We start from the raw sequence: 23,123 nt of genomic DNA, 5'->3' as shown, positions 1-23,123 counted from the left end.
CAATTTATCGGTGAAACCTATATTGCAATAGGTTCAGCTCACATCCATCCTCTCATATGGATACAATAAAAAAAGAAAGAAGAAAAAAATACTGCTCTCGTAATGAGAACTCTTAGGATTTAGTCTTTTAACAGCTTTCCTGCATATCAGACAGCATGTTACCTATAGACATCGTGTTATACGTTACATCATAGTACTTATTAATCTAATAACTGGAAGTTTGTACCTTTTAACCACCTTCCTCCAATCCTCCTGCCCCAACCATCACCACCCTTCTTTGTCTCTGGTAACCACCTATCTGATCTCTTTGTCTATGATTTTTGTTTTTTGTTTTTTGTTTTTTAGATTTACATTTAAGTAAGATCATATAGTACTTGTCTTTCTCTCTTCTCCAATGTTTATAAAACTTTAGAGCTTTATTGATTGTCATCGTACTTGTGTTAGCTACATTAAGATCTCAGTTGTGCTTCAATTTTCTTATGCTAAGTGAACTTTATGATGTCTCTTTAAATTTATCTAAAATTTTCTTCTTATAAAACCAGGGTTTGGCTGCCCTGGCTATAAATATTTAGGTTGTGCAGTCATTTCCACTGGCCTTCCTCCAATTGTGATAAGCAATACTGTGCATAATAAAAGTGGCTACATTTATTGAGCACCTACTGTGTGCCAGGCACATTGTGCTAATTATGATACATGCATTATGTCATTCATGAAAGTCAACTCATGAAAGCCTCAAGAGGTAGGTATTATTCTGATAATCCCCATTGTTGAGAAACAAGGTTTAAAGATGCTAAGTAAATTGTCCGAGATCACACAGCTGGTAAATAGAAGAGTTGTGGTACTGGAGCCCATGTTTGTCTGATACCCAGGTCTGTGCCGTAATCACTACTTTCTACCATCACAGAATATTCTTTACGTTGCAATAAGTGCATACATTTGAAGAGACACATAAAGAATTGTTTCACTTATTGTTTTAATGCTCTTTAAAAATCCAAGCTTAAATCTGTGCCGCCCGGCACCCTAGGGCTCCATGAAGTTATTCCATTTGAACAGCTGGGGGAGCTTGAAGGCAGCTAATCTTTTCATTCTCTGAGTTCTCAGAAATATACCCAATGGCTTGGTACTAAGCCACCAGCATTAGCTTTTATGACCAGTCCCAGTGATGACTTACCAGGCACAGACTTCTAGAAGCTTGGAGATACTTCCAGGCCTAACTAAAAGTGTGTGTCTGGAGGAAGACAAGATGTAGAAATGGAGCCAGAGTCTGTGGTGTCCCAGGAGTGGATCTGTGGCAGACGAGTGGATCTTTTAAGTAATTTATTCGTAAAATGAGAGTTTATCAGATACTTGAAGAGAGGCACCATGAGGCAGCAGAAAGCACAGGGCGTGGAGAGGTACACTGGTTGTGCCATATTGTGGATATTTAAAGTATTTACATGGTTCAAAGCTCACAACTATATTTAAATGAGCCTGGGTGGCTCAGTCGGTTAAGGGTCCGACTTCGGCTCAGGTCATGATCTGGTGATCCATGAGTTCGAGCCCCTCCTGGAGCCTGCTTCAGGTTCTGTGTCTCCCTCTCTCTCTGCCCCTCCCCTGCTCACACTCTGTCTCTCTTTCTCAAAAATAAATATTTAAAAAAATGTATTCTCAGAGAGGTCTTATTCCCAAACATATTCTCTTCCACGCAGCCCACTCACACCCTTCCCCATAGGGAACTATTTCCATTAGTCTCTGGTTTGTTCCCTCTACCTTCTTTTACAAACATAACCATACAGATATATACACGTTCTTATGTCACAGAGATCTTCTCTACTGTCTTTTTATAACTAAGTAATTCTATATTGTGTGGATGTACATACAGTTGTTTCTAATGGGTTATTTGTTGTCTTTTTCATTACTTATAAGGGTGTAACGAGCAATCATGTGCACATATTCTTTATATTACAGAGGTGTATCTTCAAGGGCGAATCTAGGAGTAGGAGTCAAAAGGTTGATTCAAGAGGCAACTTATTAAGCATTTTGTTAGATGTTGACAGTTCTCCTCCTGAGGGGTTGTCACTGTGCCCCGACTGCCGGCAATGTAAGAGTGACCGGCAGCAACGTAAGAGTGGATCTTTCCTGACTTGTTCATGTCCTTGATACCACACCCTTGTTAAATTTCTTATACCTTCCTGGCCCCTCTCTTTATCTTTCTGAGCACCTTTTCCTCTGATCACACGTAGCCCCATTTCTTCTCATTCTAGACATCTCATCCCTAGATGTCCCATAGTTACTGAAATGATGTACAAATCAGAACAAGTATTATCTTACCTTCTGAACCTGCTCCTTGGATGCCCCCACCATCCAGATAGACACCAAACTTGGAACCTGCTAATTGTCCTGAGTTCTCCCTCTTACTAATCCATCGAGCAGTTGCTTTTACCTCCTGCGCATTCCAGGAACGCATCCCTCCTCTACATCTCAACACCGCTTGTCCTCCCCCAGGACCTCCTTGCCTCTCCCCAAGAGCCCTGATATGGTGTTCTCACTTGTCCTCTGCCTCTACCCAGTCCCTCTGAAAATCATCTCAACAGGGTGGCCATGATGAGAGTTTTATAGATTTCAAATTTCTGCCTTGTTTGCAGTCAAGGGCATTGAATTAACTTTCTATAATCATTGCTGAATAGCTAATTCTTAAAACATACCCAGACTTCAGAAATGCTCTAACGTATGTGGAAGAAATCTTGGGTAGCAATTTAAAATGAGTAACTCACGGATTGTTTTCTGAAAGGAACCCTTCACAGGGTCAGTGTTATTAGAGAAGAAATATAATGTATCCAGTTATTTCAGAACAGCATCATGCTAGTTTTTATTTAGCAAATATCCTCTAAAAGGCAAAAATCTCTATAAGTAGGGAACATAAACAAAGCCAAGAAGAAGAAATGTTCTAGTTACATGAGATTGTGACTGGTGATTCAAACCACCAAAATATTATTGACCTTAACTTGGTTAACAGAGAATGACAGAATTACAAGACAGTGAGAGGAAGTAAATGAGCATCTTAAGTTCTTATTTATGCTGTTTGGTGTTTTAAAGGTAAGGAGCATTATATATACATATAAATATTTTTTTTTAAGTTTTGAGAGCATGCGCAAGTGGGGAAGGGGAGAGAGAGAGGCAGAAAAAGAATCCCAAGCAGACTCTGCACTGACGGCACGGAGCCTGACGCGGGGCTCAAACCCACGAACCGTGAGATATGACCTGAGCCAAAACCAGGAGTGGGATGCTTAACCAACGGGGGCACCCAGGTGCCCCTGTGAGGAGAATTATATTGATAGCACTCACCATAGTACTCGAGCAGAATTAATATTTTATTTACCTGCATCATAGAACTCTAAAGATTTATGTTCTCTGTTCTTTCAAGAAAAAAAATAATGAGATATTTTAAAAGAAAAAATCATATAAAAATTCATGTACAAAATGGTTTAGGGATTTGTGAGTGTGAGTGCCTTGTTCAAATTATGACTTTCATAGTAACAGCCAAACCTAACCAGAGATACATATTTTCCAAAGGGAAGAAAAATAACAAAAGAAAATTATTCTGTCACCATTGAGAAACAGAATAATCAATGTTTTCCTGCTAAGTGAAAAAAAAAAAATGGTGAGCTTTAAAACCCAAAAATCTTTTCTTACAAAAAGCAGGAAGCCAGGAATCAATTTTTATTCAAATGAATATTAAATGATTTCCCCCTAATTAATTTAATTATGTAAGTATCTGATTAAAGAAGAGTTTGCTATGGTACAACCCTAGATCTTGTTCAGTTTTGTTATTCCTACCCTTTCCTGGGTATTAAAAAAGGATTCCCACCACAGAATTGATTCATGACACCCTCTCTATGCTATCCTACTGTTCTCCCCGTTCCCAACCCCCTCACTCTTGACCCCCACTCCTGGGCTAGGAGGGGTGACTGGATATACTTAGGAACTACGAAATGTACAACAAACTAACAAATGGCAAAATTCCCCAAACTGCCAAAAAATACAGAAAAAGTAAGGGGAATGAAATAAACGTATAAAAATCATGAGCCTCTCCTCCCCAGTGGTATTGTACAGGATAATATCACATCGGTTGATACTGGGAAAATGGTGCCACGTGGAGCCACGTAAGAGCTGCCTGTTTACACCTGGTCTCTGGTGGCTGAACCACAGACCCACCACATGCCACAGCGTGACCCCAGATCATACAGAGGGACCACCGAAGAAAGCGCAGCCTTCACTTTTTCTCTCCACAGAACTGTAACCTACACTACCCAAACAGACTCTCTGGAGGTATGTTTACATCATGTACAGAGAGCTGGGAGATTGACTAACAATTACAGCACATTAACAATCCTTTCAGCTACTTCTAGCCTTAAGTGAGTAAGTGTTGATGTATGGAAAAGAGGTAATTGAAAAAAAGATCCATAAATACTGTCCGTAGTCTCTAAGACTCTAAAAGTTAGCTAAGAATAACCAGCTCGGTTCAGTGTTGCCGTTCAGTGTTGCTCTTTTTGAAAAATCTTGTTTGACTTAAGCTCTGTTTTGAATTTGAAAGAAAACTTCTTTAAGGGCAGTCACCAGCGGTCGGTGATTTCATCAGTTATAGCTATGTAATGCGACCTCCATAAAAAACCTGGAAGGACAGAGTTCAGAGAAATTCTAGGTTGCTGAACATGTGCAGATTCAGGGAGAGTGATATGCCCAGAGAGCCTGGAAGCTTCTGTGCCCCTTCCCACATACCTTGCCCTATGCATCTTCCATCGGACTCTTCCTGGGTTATATCCTTTTATAATAAGCCAGTAATCCAGTAATCCAGTAAGTAAAATATTTCTTAGTTCTGTGAACCTCTCCAGCAAAGTAATCAAACCCGAGGCGGGGGTGTTGGCACTTTGCGTCTATAGCTGGTCAGACAGAAGCACAGAAGACTACCTAGACTAGCAACTGGCATTTGAAGTGGGGGTTGGGGGGCAGTCGTTTAGGGCTGAGCCCTTAATCTGTGGGATTTGTCACTCTTTCCAGGTAGATAGTGTCCAGACTGAGTTAAATTTGTGAGATACCCAGGCAGCATCCATGGAGAACTGAGTTCATTGTTTAGTGTGTTAAAGAAAAAACACACGTTGGACTAGTGTCAGAATTCGTAGCCTTTGACTCACATCCAGGACCAGTGGATATAAGCTCTGAAACCAGACTTCTAACTTGCTAGTGCCTGATAGTAAATCCTTCTTTTGGCTTAGCTTAGTTTAGCTTAGAGATGGCGTCTCTTCGTGTTCATTGTGAACGATGTAAACTTTGAATTCCATTACCCGAGGAGGCACAAATCATTCAAATATAAATAAGTTACAGGGGCTCCTGGGTGGCTGAGTCGGTTGAGCGTCCGACTTCGGCTCACGTCACGATCCTGCGGTTTGTGTGTTCGAGCCCCGTGTCGGGCTCTGTGCCGACAGCTCAGACCCTGGAGCCTGCTTCCGATTCTGTGTCTCCTTCTCTCCCTGCCCCTCCCCTACTTGTGCTCTGTCTCTCTCTGTCTGTCAAAAATAAATAAATATATTTAAAAAATTTTTTTAATATAAATAAAATACAGTGTTTCCCAAAGTTCTGATTTGGTGTTTGTTTCCCTTTCTCTACTTGTAAAATGAGTCTTGCATCCTGGGCTCGCCCTGTCATCTCTCTACAGAAGATTGCCTGATACTGACCTCTTTCCTGAGCTCACTTTCTTCATCCTCTAGAATGTCTTACTGGTATTTTAAACTTAACCGATGAAGAACTGAGCTGATGATCCCACCTCCACCATTACTCACCAAATTTACTGCTTTAAACTGGCTCGATGTCCTTATTTCCACCTTTGCATGAAGCACGTCTTCTCCCAAGGAGCTAAACTTAAGATCTTGGCCATCTCTGGAAACTGACTAGTGTACAGAATTGTTGAATCATTATCAGTGTAGACCTGAAACCAGCATAACGCTATGTGCTAGTTATACTTGAATAAAAAAATTGAAAACAAAAAAATACACACAAAACAAGAATAGAAAAAAGATCTTGGCCGTCTTTAATTCCTTTCTTTCCACTCTCCCACTGCCCCAGAGCCCCCATCTGAATTGTTAAGGCTGCTCCACTCACCCAGTAAGTCACCTTCTACTTCTATTCTTGTCTGTGTCTCCTCCTCCTCCAGCCAAAGCACTGTTAGATTAATCTTTAAACAGGTTTGACCAATTTCTGGCTCAAAAATCTTCTTGAGCTCCCTTAGCAAACAAATGTCAAAATTTCTCCCTAAGTATTTAGGGCCCTCCATGATACTGGTTTATCATACAGGTTTTGCCTTGCCTCTTATTACTCACTAATATACATATAGACTCCCCTGAAGTCAAGTGCAACTGTTGGCTACTCTCTGTACATGCCCCATGCACCTCCTAGTTCTGTGTTTTTGTTCATGCTCTTCCTTCTGTGTGAAATACCTTTCCCCCAATCTGCTTCTGCTACTAACCTACCCAGATCAAATACTATTGCCCTATGAGGCATTCCCAGTTTTCCCCACCAAACATTACCTCTTCTCTTTTTTTTTAAAGTTTATTTATTTATTTTGAGAGGGAGAGCACGAGCAGGGGAGGGGCAGAGAGAGAGAGGGAGAGAGAGAGAGAATCCCAAGCAGGCTCTGCACTGTCAGCGCAGAGCCCGATGCAGGGCTTAAACTCACAAAACACGAGATCATGACCTGAGCCGAAACCAAGAGTCAGATGCTTAACCGACTGAGCCACCCAGGAGCCCCACCTCTTCTCTTTTTATTTGTGCCACTTCTATGGGAATGTTCGATCTCCCTCATTCTTTCTAGGGCCAAAGAATTTAAGTAACTAGAAACAAACTTAGAAACCATCTGTACCTAAAACATTGTCATTATGCACCAAAGACAAAGCAAAGACCAGAGGAGTGAAGTTATGTGCTAAATACTGTACAGCTGGACCAGAAAGACAAAGCCAAGACCTGAAAAGTCTGAAAGCGAATCCTTCCCCATTTCTACAGTATCAAGATTTAAATACCTTCTAATCTGAGTGCTTATACACTTTACTAATAATCCCTTACAGCTCCGTGATTTCATGGTGTTGCCTTTTTGTTTGGTCATCTTGTTTCCCCTACTTTACTTCTGGGTCTCCAGCACACAAACATATTGTCCAGAGTAGATGCTCATTAAAATATTGCTATAGGATCAAATGAATGAATTTTGCTAGAGTCAAAGCATCTCCAGGCTTGGGGATAATCTGAAAATCCTTTGGCCTGAAGCCTGTGGCTGTTGAGGGCTCATCCATTCTTGACTTACCCAACATTTTTTGAGCTTAGTTCAAATTACATCTTTAACTCATAAAATTTGAAAATGTAATTGAGTACCCCAAATATATTTAGAGACAAGGAAAGGAAACCAACATTAATGCATTCATCTCTTAGGCTGGATTAAATTCACTTTGATACTAGATTGTCAACTCAGACTCAAATTATTTAACTGTTATGGAGCCCTCACTCTAGCCATGTCAGACACTTTCTAAAATGAACTAAGAAGTAAGTAATAGCAATCTAATGTTTCGGCTTATACCAGAAAAGGTATCTGGGTACTTTTCTGCCTCTCATACAGGTGTGCGTGTATACACGTATGTGTGCCCACATTGACACAGCTCACACATACACACGCAATCCACTTGCACCACAGTTATCTTTGAAAAATGGATTACTGCAGCTCCAGAGGGAAATTCTCTGATGGTGGTGCAGAATTAAGTCATTCATTATTATGACAATTAAATTGTTATCACCATTGTCATTGTTATTGAAAGCCCTGATTGGGTGCCGCCTGCCTTTTTCTGAAGTAGAATTATAAACAATGAGTACCGATTTTTCAAGTGTCAAGAGATCAAGGTAGTAACTGTAATATGACTACCTGACGATCCGTCTTTCCAGATAGTTCTCAGTGGGGGGTAAAAAAAAAAGCAGTTAATAGCACTCTTTGGGACAAAGTGGAGAGAAACATGTCTACACTATATATATTGGTACATGGTCTTAGTAGGCATTTGTCACAGAAGCAGACTGACTTCAACCAACAGATTACATCAAACTCATTTTCTAGACAAAGAAACTGAGGCTTGACAGGGAAGGAAGTATTGGCCCAGGGAGAGGGGATCATGAGCTCCTGTAATTCACTTAGCCCCTAGGTTCCTGCACCCCTCATCCTTTTTCCTCTCAGTGTTTCAGGGCATTGTTCCTTCAGTTTGCACTAAGTTGGTTGGAGGTAGGCACCATAGGTTTGATTGATACAGCAATTTGCATCTCAAGGCATCGCTCGATAAATACAGTGCAATGAAAGGCCACTCTCTCACAAACCAATTTCCCCCTCTGGGCTGACTTTAGAAGCTCATTGATGTCACTTCCTTCCTCAGTCAGCAAGTGAATTTTCTTTAATTCTCAAGACCAGCTGTCCATGCTGTCAACAGAAAGTTATTAAAATTCCTTTAAAGTGAATAAAAATAGCCTAAAAGCAAATGTAGTTGGAAACAGGAAAGAATCAGTATGCAAAGTCCACAAACCTCTGAGCAAAATAATGTTGATCCAACCAGAGATTTCAAACATTGTATATTCAAGATGCTAGAAAAAATAATTAAAAGATGCTAAACCACATACTTCTTAATCTTTTATTAGCAAAGGCTTAGGCAGTTACAATTTATCCCCTAAATTCCATTCCTCTTTTTCAGATATGATTTGAATAAACTTGGGAATGACTTAGGTTTTCCTTAAGTGGGATTCCCTCCTTTTTTCTTGCCTTGGCCGGAGAACATTTACATCTCCACCAGCCTAAGACTATCCGTAAGCAAGAGAAAAAAAATTATCATTAGCCGCAATCATAATCACCAGGGCCACAAAATAATTATATATTTTAATTCATTAGAGTTTTAATAGCTCAAGGGAGAAGATGATTTTTCTTACATTTAAATAACTGTAACTCACAGAAATATCTGGCTTCTGAGCCCCTGTGATCCTCAGCCGACTACATGACCTCAGTAACTAGAAGCCTGCCCTGTTATCATCTGAATCAGCCCTTACCTTACCCCTCAATCTCCCAGCATAGCACCTGCCTTGTTGTCTGAACTGGACACGGCCTGGCCACTTCTCCCACCAACAGTCCCCTGCCTCTTCCTCATTCGGACAGAGGACACAAATCCTGGACTCAGTCTGACCCTTTGCCAAGGAGACTTGTGCCCAGCCTGTCTTGTCATCCCACGACACAGCCCAGGTTTGTGTCTTGGGTTCCTACGTGTAGCTGTAGCTGGGGCTTTCACAGATGTATTACTCCTAAACTTCTGGAAGTCAGACGCTCCAAAATGGTCTCACTAGACCAGAATAAAAGTACGGCAAGACTGCATACCTTCAGGAGGCTCGAGGGGAGAATCCACTTCCTTCCCTTTGCCCAGTCTGGAGGCTGCCCACATTCCTGGCTCGTGGCCCGTTTCCTCACTGCACCACTCCAGCCCCTGCCTCCCCTTCCCTCTCCCTTTGATTCTCCGTCCTCTCTCTTAGAACGACCCTTGTGATTATATTGGGTGCATCCCAATAATCCCAGATAATCTTCCCATCTCAAGACCCTTAACTTAATCATATCTGCAAAGACCCTTTGCCATGGAAGGTACCATATTCACAGGTTTCAGAGATTAGGATGTGGACATTTGGGGGGGGGTGGGGCGTTATTCTGTTTACCATAATTGCCATGTCAGTTTTCATAACATACAGATATCTTCACTTTAATCACGGGGACAAGCCCAGAGGGCTCCTCTTATAACTTCTCTTTACATTCTGTTCCTTTTCCCACTGTATGTTTGGTAATACCATTATCCACCAGCTCCCCTAGCTGAAAACCTAGGGATGCTCTTGCTCCCTGCTCCCATACTTCCCACATCCATTCTCCAGAATCCACCTCAGAAAGGCCACCAGCTCCAGGCATCCCTCCATCTCTGTTCTCCCTCCCGGGCTGAGACCCTCGTCACTCCTGCCTGCACTCTGGGCATGCCTGTTGCTCTCTCTGCCACCTGTCTGCCCCTCACCGTCACCCCATCCTCCACACCACCACCAAAACCATCTTTCTCAAGCACAGCTTTGGTCTCATCACCCCCTGCTGAAAAGCGTCTGCTGGCATCCCACGGCCTGAACACCCCTTCTCAGCCTCACGTCGTGCCAACAACATCCCGTGGCTGTTTTCTTACCTTCCTCCCACACTCTATACTTCCCACCTGCTGTGCTATATGCTTTCACTCCATTAGCTACTCAGAACACCTCGAGAGTCATCCAGATACACCCTCTTCTTGCCTCTGAGACTGTTCTTCCTGTCACAGTCCTGGGAATGCCCTTCGAATGCCCTTCACTTATCCTTTGCCTGCAAAATTTATTTTAGTCCTCACAAATCTGGAAAGGGGTAGGTATTATGAACTCTTTGTTACAGATGGCCAAACAGGCAGGGCATCAGTTAATGGGCCCCAAATCAGACATCTAGTAAATGGGAGGGCTCTAATTAGATAGGAGGTTGTTGTCTCCCCATTTGCTGGAGTCCAGTGGGCTGCTATATTATTACACGAAGATGATCTGATTGTTTGAGCTCTCATTCTTCTCTCAAATTCCTTCAGATTTCCCTTCGTTCCTAAGGAAACAAAACTAAGATTTTGTAGTGCGGCTGCCATCCCCAGGATCCCTGCCAGTCTATTCTGCAGTCAGCAACAAGAGTTGAGTGGTCTTGGAAAAATGCAGATTTGACCCTGCGATTCCAATGTCCCTACCTGGCCCAAATTTCCTTAATGGCTGACTTCCCACTGCTCTTGTAATGATCATAAATCTCCTCAAGGCGTCTACATCACTAGCTGCCCAGCGTCATCTGACATCACACACCCCGGCCCTTATTTCTCTACTCTGGCCTTATTGGCTTCCTTTCCAGGCCTTGGACCCCCTAGACTCCCCCTTGTCACATGGCTTTGCACATGCTGTTCCTTCTGCATGGATGTTCTCCTCCCTCTTCTTGGCAATACTGTTGATCTGATTCAAAAGGCCAAGCTTTTCTCACAAACCATGTTGCCTCTTCTCTAAACATTCGGCATATAATCCAACAAAGAATCTATTAACACATATCAGCAATATCTTATTGGGCAATGCCATTAAAAAATGAAGGAAATTGGTTCTTATTATCTAAGGACTCCAAGATTGGCCCCTGGCATTTTGTGACAGTGACATGATTAAATAGTCCACTCTTAACACCGTCATTCCATTTTGGATGCTCCTTATACTTATACTGTATCTCATGTACCACCTTGCCAGATACAGAGCACTTAGTAAACTTTTCAAATATACTTATTTTTGGTTGATTAATTGATGGGTAAATGTCGATTATTCATTACATGTCTTTAAAAAAAAAAAAGTCTGGCGTGTTTTCTTAAACAACTAAACATGCAGCTACCATAAAATCCAGCAACTGCACTCCTGGGCATTTACCCCAGAGGAGTAAGGACTTGCACTAACCAAAAAACCTGTACACAAATGTTGATAGAAGTTTTATTCATAATGGCTAGAAACTACCCAGATATCCTTCAATGCGTGAATGGTTAAACACACTTTGATGTTCCTCCACTGGTGAACGGATAAAGAAGATGTGGTACACACACACACACACACACACACACACACACACACACACACTGGAATCCTACTTGGCCATCAAAAAGAATGAAATCTTACCATGAGCAACAACATGGATAGAGCTAGAGTGTATTACGCTAAGTGAAACAAGTCAGGCAGAGAAAGACAGTTCTCATGATTTCACTCATAATGTGGAATTTAAGAAACACAACAGGTGAACATAGGGGTAGGGAAGGGAAAAAAAGATAAAAACAGAGAGGGAGGCAAACCATAAGAGACTCTTAAATACAGAGAGCAAACTGGGGGTTGTAGGAGGGGAGATGAGTAGGGGGATGGGCTAAGTGGGTGATGGGCATTAAGGAGGGCACTTGTTGGGATGAGCACAGCGTGTTATATGTAAGTGATGAATCACTGGGTTTTACTCCCGAAACCAGGATTACACTGTATGTTAACTAATTTGAATTTTAAAAAAAAATAAATTTTAAATAAATAAATGCATACATCCATAACATATGTTTGTACATCCATACTATGGAATACTACTCCTCAGTGAAAAGGAATGAATGTACAGGAATACACACAGCAACGTGGTTCTCTGGAGAACCCTGCTGAGAGAGAAAAACCTATCTGAAAGGTTATAAAATGTATGATTCCATTTCTATAATATTCTTGAAATGGCAAAACGATAGAAATGGAGAACAGATTAGTGAGTGCCTGGGGCTAAGAGGGAGGAGGTGGGAGGAAATAGGTGTGGCTATAAAAGGACACCTTGAACTATCTCTGTGGTGTCTGAAATGCTCTATCCTGGGGCGCCTGGGTGGCTCGGTTGGTTAAGCGTCCGACTTCGGCTCAGGTCATGATCTCACGGTCCGTGAATTCGAGCCCCGCGTCGGGCTCTGTGCAGACAGCTCAGAGCCTGGAGCCTGTTTCACATTCTGTGTCTCCCTCTCTCTCTGCCCCTCCCCTGTTCATGCTCTGTCTCTCTCTGTCTCAAAAATAAATAAACGTTAAAAAAAAAATGAAATGCTCTATCCTGACTGCCTCAATGCCAGCATCTTGGTTGTGATACTGTGCTATCTATCACTCTTCCAGATGTCACCACTGGGGGAATCTGGGTAAAGGGACACAGGATCTGTCTGCCTTATTTCCTGCAAATGCAAGTGACTGAACAATTATCTTAATTAAAATTTTAAAAGAATCTGTTTAATAAAGTATGTATCCTACCAAGATGTTCACAAGCCCAGAATACCATAGTGCCATAAAATTTCTTCTCTTTATTTTTTTTTTAAGTTTTCTTCACATTTATTCATTTTTGAGAGACAGAAAGAGACAGAGTGTGAGTGGGGGAGGGGCAGAGAGAGAGGGAGACACAGAAGCTGAAGCAGGCTCCAGGCTCTGAGCTGTCAGCACAGAGCCCCACGCGGGACTCGAACTCATGAATCGCGAGATCATGACCTAAGCCAAAGTCAGATGCTTAACTGACTGAGCCACCCAGGTGCCCCTCTTCTCTCTTTCTTGATGGTTGTTTGTTATTTATTATTACTAAGGATTTTTCTTCCCTTTTATTTAAGACATGTACAACACTGATCACGTTCAGGCTGTTTTCAACATGGAGGTTTATTATTTTATTTATTTTAATTTTTTTAAGTTTATTTCTTTATTTTGAGAGAGAGAGCATGAGCTGGGGAGGGGCAGAGAGAGGGGGATAGAGGATCCAAAGCAGGCTCTGCACTGACAGCAGCGAGCGTAATGCAGGGCTTGAACCCACGAACCCTAAGATTAAGACCTGAGCCAAAGTCAGACACTTACCTGACTGAGCCAGCCAAGCACCCTGGAGGTTTATTATTTTAACGTCTTTATTCTTTACACTCCCTGTTGCCTTTCATACATTACTCTGTGTTTTGTTTTCTTGTCCTGACCAAGATACTTTTATAAACTGTGGGTTTTCACTTTATTCTCTGCAGTACTGTAACAACAAAGTATAATAATGTCTTTATTATATTCACAGGTGAGGGAAAAGTTTTTAAAAGTAGCACCTCTGCCACCTGCCACATTAGATGTCCTTGTCTAGTCTTCAAGGTTCCATGAGCTCAGTGTTAGTATTATACTTGAACAAGTTGTCATTGTTTGAAAACCTTGGACTGGCTGTTGTTCAAATTTTTATTCGGTCCTTTTCATCTCTTCACTTCTCCGCCAAAGTTTAATACATTCTTCTGGTATCACCCTTACCGGATTTCCACTCTGTTTTCTATTACCTTTGCCTCATGTGGTTTATGTAGGATTTGGCTTTTTTTTTTTTTTCTTTCTTTCCAATTATGGGAGTGATTGTAAAAGTCCATATTGTAATACAAATGTTTTTTCAGAGAGCCCGTGACTGCTTTGGAATTTTGAGGGAGAATAGAGCAGGATCAGTACTGCATTTAATTCCTTTTCACACTTTAATGGGACATTTATTTTTGCTTTCTCTTTCAGTGACTAGAGAACAAATCCGGGGACATATCACCAACCAGGTATTTCCTCACTTCTCATAAATTATAATGGAGAATTATGTTTTGGATGTTAATAATCAAGCATTTGTAAATATGGGGGGAAAAGGCTTTGCTAATTATTGGATATGAGCAATACACACGCTCTTGGTTCTGAAAACAAACAAATTGGTCATACATGGATGACCATGTACTTTCTTTGTCCCCCATTTCATTCCTTCCCTCTGCACATCCACCAGAGGAAACAGTAGAGAAATGAGACTCTGCGAATTCTGATTCGTAAGCTTCCCTCTGAACATAACATGACCTCTGCATTGATAATATCATGGCTGCAAATAGATACTTTTATCTACTTTTCCCTTAGCTGAAGTGACTCTCCTGTGTGATTTTCCCAAGTTTTAATTTGCCCCGCTGAAAGTCACTCCCTCCCAAACAGTTCAGAACAGAACCCCTAGCAGTAGAAACATACAAGTTGCTTTCCATTATGGTCTTTGATTTCTAAGCTCAATGAGCCAATGTCTTCCTGGGTGCGTCCCTGTTTTCTTATCCAATCTTGTTACTTTTCATTTACGAGTAAATGAAATCACTCCTCTAACTGTTTTAGGGAGTTGAATAAAGCCACCCCTGAAACCAAGGGAGGCCTTCCCAAACCCTATCTTGCCCCACCCCGCCTCCTCTTTACATAGGCCAAGAGGGCTGTCAATCTCTGAAGGCTTCCTGTTCCACCAGACTCCAGGAAAGCAGACAGCAGTTTGCTCAGGCTCCACTCACAAACCCAAATCTCCATGTCTTTTGTTTTGTTTGGTTTTCGTAGTTCTCCTCTGGCATAAATTATGACTCACCCTTGCCAAGGAGAAGAGTGGTAAGTCTACTTTTATACCAGTCAAGGGTACATTTTCCAAAGGCTTCTAGTGCCCTCCCAAATAAGTTCCAATTCTAGTCCCCATTGTCATTCCACCCAAATTAAGTTCTAGCTTTACCTAATCTGTGCCAGATGCCCAGTAGCTCATCAAGCTCTAAAAATAGTGAACTCATTTGGCTAATGTACTATTGTGCAAGTTCAACCGGCAACATTTAATGCTGAGCAGGTACCATTTTGCTTTTCATGTAATTGGAAATGTTGATTCACAGTAACAGCCATCTTAATACTTGAAAATGCTGTCATTGTGCAATGGCAAGACCAGTTAGCTATTTCAAATAGTTTATTTGCTTTTCGAGCTTCATTTCTTTATCATTGTATTTTCAATTATTTGTATGTGCTCAAGTGGTTTGGTAAGGCTGACAGCAGTTAACTGGTAAGGTTTATTGCTACCATTTTTATTTATGTAAGTCACACAGGGAATACTTTTTCTTATAAAGAGACCTGTTTATTTTATTAAGTTAACAAGTTAGAGCAATTGATCAAGAAATATATGAAGGCCCCTTTTATGGGCAGATTTACATTTCCTACACTTTCCTTCATTTTACATGTGGCTAAACTGATAGAATATATAGACACCAAAATAGAACACCAAATATTTACTTGTAATCTGAAACACTGATTAGTTGCCAGATGAAATCACAATGATTTCCAGGCCCAATAAGAGTGAAATTCTTTGGACTGACCATAATAAGGAAGAGTCTTAAGTATATTCGTTATACAGTCATTCTTAAAACAGATAGCTGTATTGTTCAATCAGTGTCTGCCAGCTGGTATTTCTAATTTTACCATAGAATTTCTATTCTTTCTTCTCCCGAGTACAGAAGAGCTTTCCACTCTCAAGAACGCACTGGCAAAACAACTCAAAGAGACATCTCACACCTCTAATTTATCTAATTTTGGCAAAGAACCAAGAAATGAAGTCACACCCCTTCTTTAATCCCTCCGCTACTCCCAGAATCTGGCTTTTAAAAAACAAGTTTGAAAACTCATTTTGGACAATCAATACGGTGTTCTTCATCAGAAAAGAATGTGAAATGGAGCACTGTTGAGCATTAATCTTTGCCCCTAAATCCTTCCCACTAGGCACTATAGATTGTGTAATTAAATTGAAATTGAAAATCAAGTCCTTTTTTTTCCCCCCATTAAGCAAGCTCTGAGTTGCACACCAATGTGAGAAATCAGGGCTGGAGTGGATGGAGAGCTCCAGCCTACTGGCCAATCGCCAGCGTGCGTTTTTAGCCCACAGCTATTTTACCACACCTGAGCTCTGAGAACAAACAACTATTTGAGTTCTCTGGAGGGAACGCTGGATTCTTTCCTGTGTAATTCACTGGGGAAATTAGTATGCTTTTTTAAAGTAACTTGTTAACGCAGCTTGTTTACGAGAAGAGGACAAAAATGAGCAGTGATCCGTTTGGCAGCTCCTGTCCCAGAATGGGATGAAAGCATGACCCATTTTTTCAGCTGTCTTTTTGGCAGTTCAGTGCTGCAACAATTTCCTCTCTGAAAAATGCTCCTTCTAGAGATGAAAATCTCCTGTAGGTTTTCTGAATAATTTTTACTATGGGAGATTAAAGATAATGCTTTAAAATGCTACCTCAAATACCTTCAAAAGCCAGATCACAATATGGCCGGTACCAAATGGGAATACTGTACGTGAAACCTTTTAACTGAATTGGAAACGGCCTTCTTATATGGTGGGCAGTTGAAAACCGCAGTAAATTAATACCTTGTGTGTATGCCTTTTTGTATAGGAGATCATTGAAACCCATTGGGAATTAATACACAGCTAGGTGACAAAGAGGGGCTCCGTTTCTTGTGGAGAGGACGTGCATGTTGGAGAGAACACGCACACTCGGGTGCTGGCTGGGACAAAGGCTCACCTTCGCTGAATGCCTGGTTCAGAGAGAGCCACCACCCATAGGTGTGCCGTCAAAGCTGTGCGTTAGCTCCCAGGGCTGTTGTAACAAACTACCACACACTGGGTGCTTTCAAACAACGGAAATGTATTGTCTCACAGTTCTGGAGGCTAGGAGTCCAAAAGCCAGTGATCAGCAGGGCCACATTCCACAAGAAACCTACAGGAGAGGATCCCTCCTTGCCTCCTTCCGGCTGCTGGTGGCAGCCAGTGGTCCTTGGCGATGCTCGGCTAGTAGCTCCATCACTCTCTGCCCCTTTGTCATGTGGCTTCCTTCCTGCGTGTCTCTTCTTTTCTTCTAAGGACACCAGCCGTATGGGGTTGAGGCCCACCCTAATGACCTCATCTTAACTTGATAACATCTACAAATGCCCTCTTTTTAAATGAGGTCACACTGACAGGCACCAGGAGTCAGGACGTCCACGTACCTGTCTGGGGGGACACGGGTCAGCCACAAAAAGCTGGGGACCTCAGACTGATCCTCAACCCCATCTCTCCCTGTGACCACTGAGCACTTCCGATGTGGTCTCCCATCGCCCCTCCATCCAGCTCCTCCAGTGCCCAGCCCACAGCCCCTGCTTCGGCCAGACCCTCATGGAGGCGCTTGTTCGGCGAGGCTCTCCTGCTCCTGTCCACATTTTCCATTCGTCCTCCATTCTGCTCCTCTTTGCTTCCTAAAATCCCAACCATCCGCATCCCTCCTCTGCTGCAAAACAAAAATCAAACAGAAAGACTTTCCCCACGTTTAGTGGTGATTACAACCCCTGCCTGTGCATCATACTCACCCTTGGAACTTTATTAGCACAAACCCTGAGGCTGCACTCCTACGCCAGCCCAAGAAGCACTGGATCCCTGGTTGAGTTCAGACACAGCAGAACCCTTAGACCAGACCAAGAGGGGTCATGTGCTTTAGAAGACCCCAAACATCGCAAACACAGAAATACAGAGACTTTTCTTTCCTTCTCAGCGTCATATTTTAAAGTTTGACAATCAATGGAGCACACACAAAATATGGGAGCACAACAGGGGAGTACGACAGAGCGGCTGAATCGGGCCGGGTCGTCAGATGCGGTGGGGTTGGGCTGGGGGATAAAAAGCACCCTGTGCCCTTTGAAACCAGAGAAGGAGGGGATGCGGTAGCCTCAAAGTAGCCACCCCACATCCTCTCGGGGCGGGGGTGGGGGAGGATGTGGAGGCAGACAGTGCTCCTGAGGTAAGTGTCCTTCTGCCCTTCCCTCTGCTTAGGACACAGGTGGAGTCAGGGGTACGGTTTCGGGTGGTACTTAGAACTGCCTGGCAATCCCAAGGTCAGAGAAGTGGGGCGTGAGGTACGCGACCCATTCCTGCCATCCCTTCCACACCCCACCAAGGAATCTGAAGAGCCTGAGTCATCTGCCTCCTTCATGGCAACGGGTCCAGTCTCCCGCCTGAGTACCACTTCTGCCCTGCCTTCCTCCTGAGGGTCCACGAGCCACTCAGGCCTCTGGTGGCAGGTTGGCTCTCAGGGAGAAGGGAGGGCTCCTGTTACCGCCAGGCCCAGAACAGTCCCTCTGGAGAGGCTGCAGACCCTGGGTGGAAACAAGGGTCACGTATCGAGTCCTGCTTACCTTGAAACTTCTAAATATTTAGACGCACAGTATGTGGGCCTCCATGCCTACACTTGCTCTGGGCAACACAAATGTTGGGAATGATTCTTCTCAGATATCTGCGGCTTTACAACTCAGTATGTGATTCTCATAAAAAGCCAAGATTGAACCCTGTGGTCTACGGGATAAAACCCCAACCTTTGAATATGAAATCCAAGACCCTGTGACCCCCACAGTCCTTTGGACAGCACGCTCCCCACCTCCCTAGATTTATTTCCCATTCTGCTCCTTTATGCAAAAATGTTGTGTGCTATATAAAACTGTTCTACCAGCATACTAACCCCTCTTCCTGCACATGCAAAATTTACTCATATTCCAAGACATAACTCAAATGCCTTCCACCAAGCTTTCCTTCGTCACGTAGTGAAGAATAATCTCTCCCTCGTCTATGGTCCCATATTATTTTCCAGCTCCTTTGCTACAGATCCTTGCATTTTCTACTCTATTTGTCCCTATGATGTTTGGTTCATTTCAGTATCCACTGCTAGACCTTGCACATCATAGGCACCCAACCAAATGTTGGTCAGTTTAAACCTTCCAAGTCAGTAAATTGTTACCCTGGTAGTCAGAGGGACTGCTAAATGTGGGCGGTCCACTCCCCATACACTGGACTGCTCTAAACTGTTGTGTCATTGATTTTTACAAGGCAGGACCCAAGTGTTGTCCTTTGACCTCCCCAGCAAGGAATCTCAGCCAAAAACAGAAGGGACAAGCTAAGAATGCACATGGTCTCTACGAATAATGGTCACACTGTCAGAGGAATGACAGAATTGAAGGGCAAGGAGACCTACACCTCTATTTTATCTTTATGTCCACATTCCATAACAGCCTGTAGAATGTTAAATGATTTGCTTGAGTCAAGACATGAGCACCTGACTTTTTTCTCGAATGGAAGAATGGCAGCGCCATTCACTGTCACCTTTTCAGTGTAGCATGAACTTTATAACTTCTAAATTTAAAGTGGGATTGCATTACCTCGCACTATTCTTATCAAAATGGCCATGCACTCAAGGAGACAACTTTGACCTAAAGAGAGTTTCTCACCGCAAGTTCAGCACTAATGGTACTAGTGAAGATCCCATGCCCCTAATTCCCTTTTAGGAGTACCTTCCAGAACCGGAAGTTGTGCTTTGTAAAAGCTATCCAATTTATGAGTCTTTCTAAAGAATGCTTGAAAGCAGGACTGAAATGCTCCAAAGTGGTAGCATGAATAGTGGCTAAAAAGAAGGATTTCTAAAAGATGGTTTTTATCAAAGGTCAGATGGCTTCCTATCTAGAAAATACTCAGGTATAAATGTCACAAAGCTGGGGCTCGCCTCTTTAATTGGAAACCAAGAAAATCAAAATATTGTGTAAGGGTTTCTGAGGAAATAGACAAGACAATGGTCCGTGGAAATCTACCGTAAAGACAAAGGGAGAATGAGAAAATGGCCCTCGGGTACTTTAAAAGCCTGAACACTAAGAAGAAAATAATGATTGAGATCAAGAAAATGGCTTATTAGCAACACTGCACGATTTATTAGCAATCAAATATGCAGATAGTTCTCCGTTCACTCAAAATGCCTCTGAATAATTGTGACCAATAATTGTGCTACTCACTTAGTGTTCCGTGTCTCTTATTTGTCACAGCAAACCTATGAGGATACATATTTTAATCTCCTTATTATACAGGTGGAAACTCAAGCTTGAAAGATTTAGTAATTTTTCAGGTTCTGCTATGCTTAGCACTAAATTAATAATAATAATAATGGTTAGCATCGTTCTTAGGTGCTTAACGAGCTTTCTGTGTGTAGGCACTGGGCTAAATTTTACATAAAATTATCTCATTTAAACCTCATAGCAGTAATCTTGTGTGATAGTTACAAACCCAGGGATTCATGGTCCATTAAGGGAAGTAGCTTGCCCGAGATTGCCCGACACCAGGATGGAAGTAATACGACTCTACCCTGTAAGCACCAGCCACGAGTCTATACAGGCACACAGCTGGTGAGTGGCAGAGCTGGAATCAGAATCCAGGTAGAGGGGCACCTGGGTGGCTCAGTCGGTTAATCGTCCGACTCTTGGTTTTGGCTCAGGTCATGATCTCATGGTTTGTGACATCGACCCCCACATCGGGCTCTGCCTGCTTGGGATTTTCTCTATCTCCCTCTGCCTCTCTCTCTCTCTCTCTCTCTCTCTCTCTCTTTCTCTCTCTCTCTCTCTTTCTCTCTCTCAAAATAAATAGGGGCACCTGGGTGGCTTAGTCAGTTAAGTGTCTGACTTCGGCTCAGGTCAAGATCTTACAGTCCGTGAGTTTGAGCCCCATGTTAGGCTCTGTGTTGATAGCTCAGAGCCTGGAGACTGCTTCGGATTCTGTGTCTCCCTCTCTCTCTGCCGCTCTCCTACTCATGCTCTCTCTCTCTCTCTCTCTCAAAAATAAATTAAAATTTTAAAAAATTAAAAATAAATAAATAAACATTAAACAAAAAATTCAGGTATATATCATTCCAAAATCCTTCCTCTTTGCTGTTGCTCTATACCGATGCCTGTCCTGGAAGGTTTTCTATTAACTAAATGATCCCACTCATGACCACCCTAATCAGCACCCCAATTTTGACACTAATGCTGAAGCAACTGGTTATAAGACCCTAGAATACAGATATTTATGATGTAATTTGTTTTCCCAAAGCATTTCAACAATCAAGATAGGCATATACTCACTCTGGGGTTCCTGTTAAGCACTAAATTACTTTTTTAATTACATAAGTGAAAAATCAAGAGAATCTAGTCTAAGAGAAAAACTATCTTTCACCTGAAAAGAGATTATAAACTGAAAAAAGAAAAGTATACACGGGATAGTCTGCTGCCCCTGGCAATATTCCTCAGCAGAGCCCAAGCAAATACCATGGACATAAAACAAGAAAGGAAGTAGAAACCTTTATTCTCACCAACTATAAAATGTTCTTTTATTCCTTTATTTTCCAGAAAAGTACCTTACTTCTAAACACTTGTTTATAAGTTCTTCATTCTTAGTAACAACTGCATCATTGTATATGTGCTCGTGGGAGAAAATGTGTGATATTGAAGCTCTGTGCTGAAAATGTAGCATCTCTTGCACAAAAATAGCTAATTTACCATCTAGTGGTTTTATTTTTATTTTATTTTTGTGTTTTAAGAGAGAGAGCACATAAGCAGGGGTGAGGGACAGAGAGAGAGAGACAGAGAGAGAGAGAGAGAGAGGGAGAGAATCTCAAGCAGGCCCCACGCTTAGCACAGAGCCCAACATAGGGCTTGATCTCACAACACTGGGATCATGACCTGAGCTGAAATATCGGGATGGACCTTTATCCGAGTGAGCCACCCAGGTGCCCCTTAAATTTTTTTAAAGCTCTATGCCCAACATGGGACTCAAACTCAGGACCCCAAGATCAAGAGTCACATCTTCTAACAACTGAGCCACCCAGGCGCCCCTTTACCGTATAGTCTAAATGAGTCCCACTACCTAAGATGCCAGTGAAATATATTCCACGGATGATTTTCTAGTCAATCTGTTCCCCTTCCTTTTCTTCCCCTCTTTGGAGTTTTTCTAATCCTAACCCTCCCTGCTTGCTAACACTTGTACCTAAAGATGAGTTAACTGGGGTCACTGAAGTTTTTCAACCAAGCAGATTGTATGAGCAAATTGGTTAGCATCATTATAGCAACAGGTGTCAGTGGCCAAGTTCTAGTGGCCGGGAGCACAATTAGCAGAGTTCCCCAACTCAAACACCTCCTCCGGGTGGAATGTCTGTTTTGCACTTCTAGAGTTAAAGCTTTGATCAAAATGGGCCACAGAGCCAATTTGTTGTCGTATTTTAATGTATACTTGAAAACACAGGGGGGTTTTTTGGTCTACCTTTAAACTATTTTATCCGTATTATTCCTTCTCCTCATGATAAGGAACTAAGGAATCAAGTGAAAACTTGAGACCTTGTGGTAGACAGCCGTAGACCTTAAGTAGTCAGCATTTTGAGTAAAAAGTTGCTGGTTGACATTAAAAGTTGTGTTTTAAGTAGTGATCAGGGATCAGAAATATGTTTATAAATTTAAACATGTTTATAAAATTTAAATATGTCTATCTTTATCAGTTTGAATTTCACTATTTCCAATATTTGGCCATAATACATATTTCTAAAAGCCCAAAAAAGAAACAAATAACAAGAAACGGTCATTAATACTAGGCCAATTCTGCAGCATCTATGTTACATATATGGTTTAGATCCCTCAGGGCAGATCACCTGGGTATCCATCAAGAGATTTCTGGAGTGCCTGGGTGGCTCAGTCAGTTAAGCATCTGGCTCTTGATTTCAGCTTAGGTCATGATCTCATGGTTCGTGAGTTCGAGCCCCGTGTCGGGCTCTGCACTAACTGTGCAGAGCATGCTTGGGATCCTCTCTCTGCCCCTCCCCTGCTTGCTTTGTCTTTCTCTCTCTCAAAATAAATAAATAAATTTAAAAAGAGAGAGAGAG

General features: G+C 42.2%; 1 protein-coding gene across 1 annotated transcript in view; it reads left to right on the top strand.

Annotated features, from left to right (window-relative positions):
- Nucleotides 1-1,328: 1,328 nt before the first annotated feature.
- CHST9 (carbohydrate sulfotransferase 9) overlaps nt 1,329-23,123 on the top strand; it is a 41,891-nt gene continuing 20,096 nt past the window's right edge. The window contains exons 1-3 of the mRNA XM_042961566.1: nt 1,329-1,394; nt 1,948-2,101; nt 14,137-14,174. Of these exons, the coding sequence (XP_042817500.1) occupies nt 1,329-1,394; nt 1,948-2,101; nt 14,137-14,174 (258 nt within the window). The remainder of the gene's footprint in view (nt 1,395-1,947; nt 2,102-14,136; nt 14,175-23,123) is intronic.

Source organism: Panthera tigris, chromosome D3, assembly GCF_018350195.1.
Source record: "Panthera tigris isolate Pti1 chromosome D3, P.tigris_Pti1_mat1.1, whole genome shotgun sequence".
Classification (NCBI taxonomy): domain Eukaryota; kingdom Metazoa; phylum Chordata; class Mammalia; order Carnivora; family Felidae; genus Panthera; species Panthera tigris.
This window is presented reverse-complemented; position numbering and strand designations above follow the sequence as displayed.